An 849-nucleotide genomic window follows, 5' to 3' on the forward strand; every position below is an offset into this window, starting at 1 on the left:
GATTTCCCTACCTGTAGAGCCTGTTGCTGACTTCGTCCTTACATTCGCACAGCACTTTCATCACTGCAACGAAAGTCGGGTGAGTCTTCATGTCTGAACCGTGCTGAAAACACTGTGGAGGAAAACAACAAGGGGTGATGGGTTTAAACGGAAAGAGGGAGATGGAGATGGGACGTCAGGAAGGAATTCTTCCCGGAGAGGATGGGGAGCACTGGGACAGGTGTTGCTGACTTCGTCCTTACATTCGCACAGCACTTTCATCACTGCAACGAAAGTCGGGTGAGTCTTCATGTCTGAACCGTGCTGAAAACACTGTGGAGGAAAACAACAAGGGGTGATGGGTTTAAACGGAAAGAGGGAGATGGAGATGGGACGTCAGGAAGGAATTCTTCCCGGAGAGGATGGGGAGCACTGGGACAGGTTGCCCAGAGAAGCTGTGGATGCCCCATCCCTGGAAGTGTCCAAGGCCAGGCTGGATGAGGCTTGGAGCAACCTGGGCTATGGAAGGTGTCCCTACCCATGGCAGGGGGGTTGGAACTGGATGATCTTTAAGGTCCCTTCCAACCCAAACTATTCCATGAGTCTACAACAAATCTAAATGACTCAGCTCTAACACCCGAGACAAAAATTCACAGGATCAGCAGGAGCAAACAGGGAAGAGGTGAAAGCAGATGTTTCCTTACCTTGGCAAGAAGCAAAGTGTATTTTCTCACTGTATCCTCAAATTCTGGCATCAGAGTGTCGATGCCAACCAGCACGTGTTCTACAAACAGAGACATGGAGAAGACCCGGTTCCAGCAGACCCTGTGGGAAGGAAAGCGTGATTTCAAATTACAGCTGTTAGGCAAG

The 849-nt window shown here is 50.2% G+C and overlaps 1 protein-coding gene across 1 annotated transcript in view; it reads right to left on the reverse strand.

Moving 5' to 3' along the window:
- RNF213 (ring finger protein 213) overlaps positions 1-849 on the reverse strand; it is a 51,729-nt gene that overhangs the window by 17,012 nt on the left and 33,868 nt on the right. Inside the window, 2 exon segments of the mRNA XM_010156927.1 lie at positions 12-112; positions 684-804. Coding sequence (XP_010155229.1) covers positions 12-112; positions 684-804 — 222 coding nt within the window.

Source organism: Eurypyga helias, unplaced genomic scaffold (genome assembly GCF_000690775.1).
Source record: "Eurypyga helias isolate BGI_N326 unplaced genomic scaffold, ASM69077v1 scaffold9920, whole genome shotgun sequence".
NCBI classification, from domain to species: Eukaryota; Metazoa; Chordata; class Aves; order Eurypygiformes; family Eurypygidae; genus Eurypyga; species Eurypyga helias.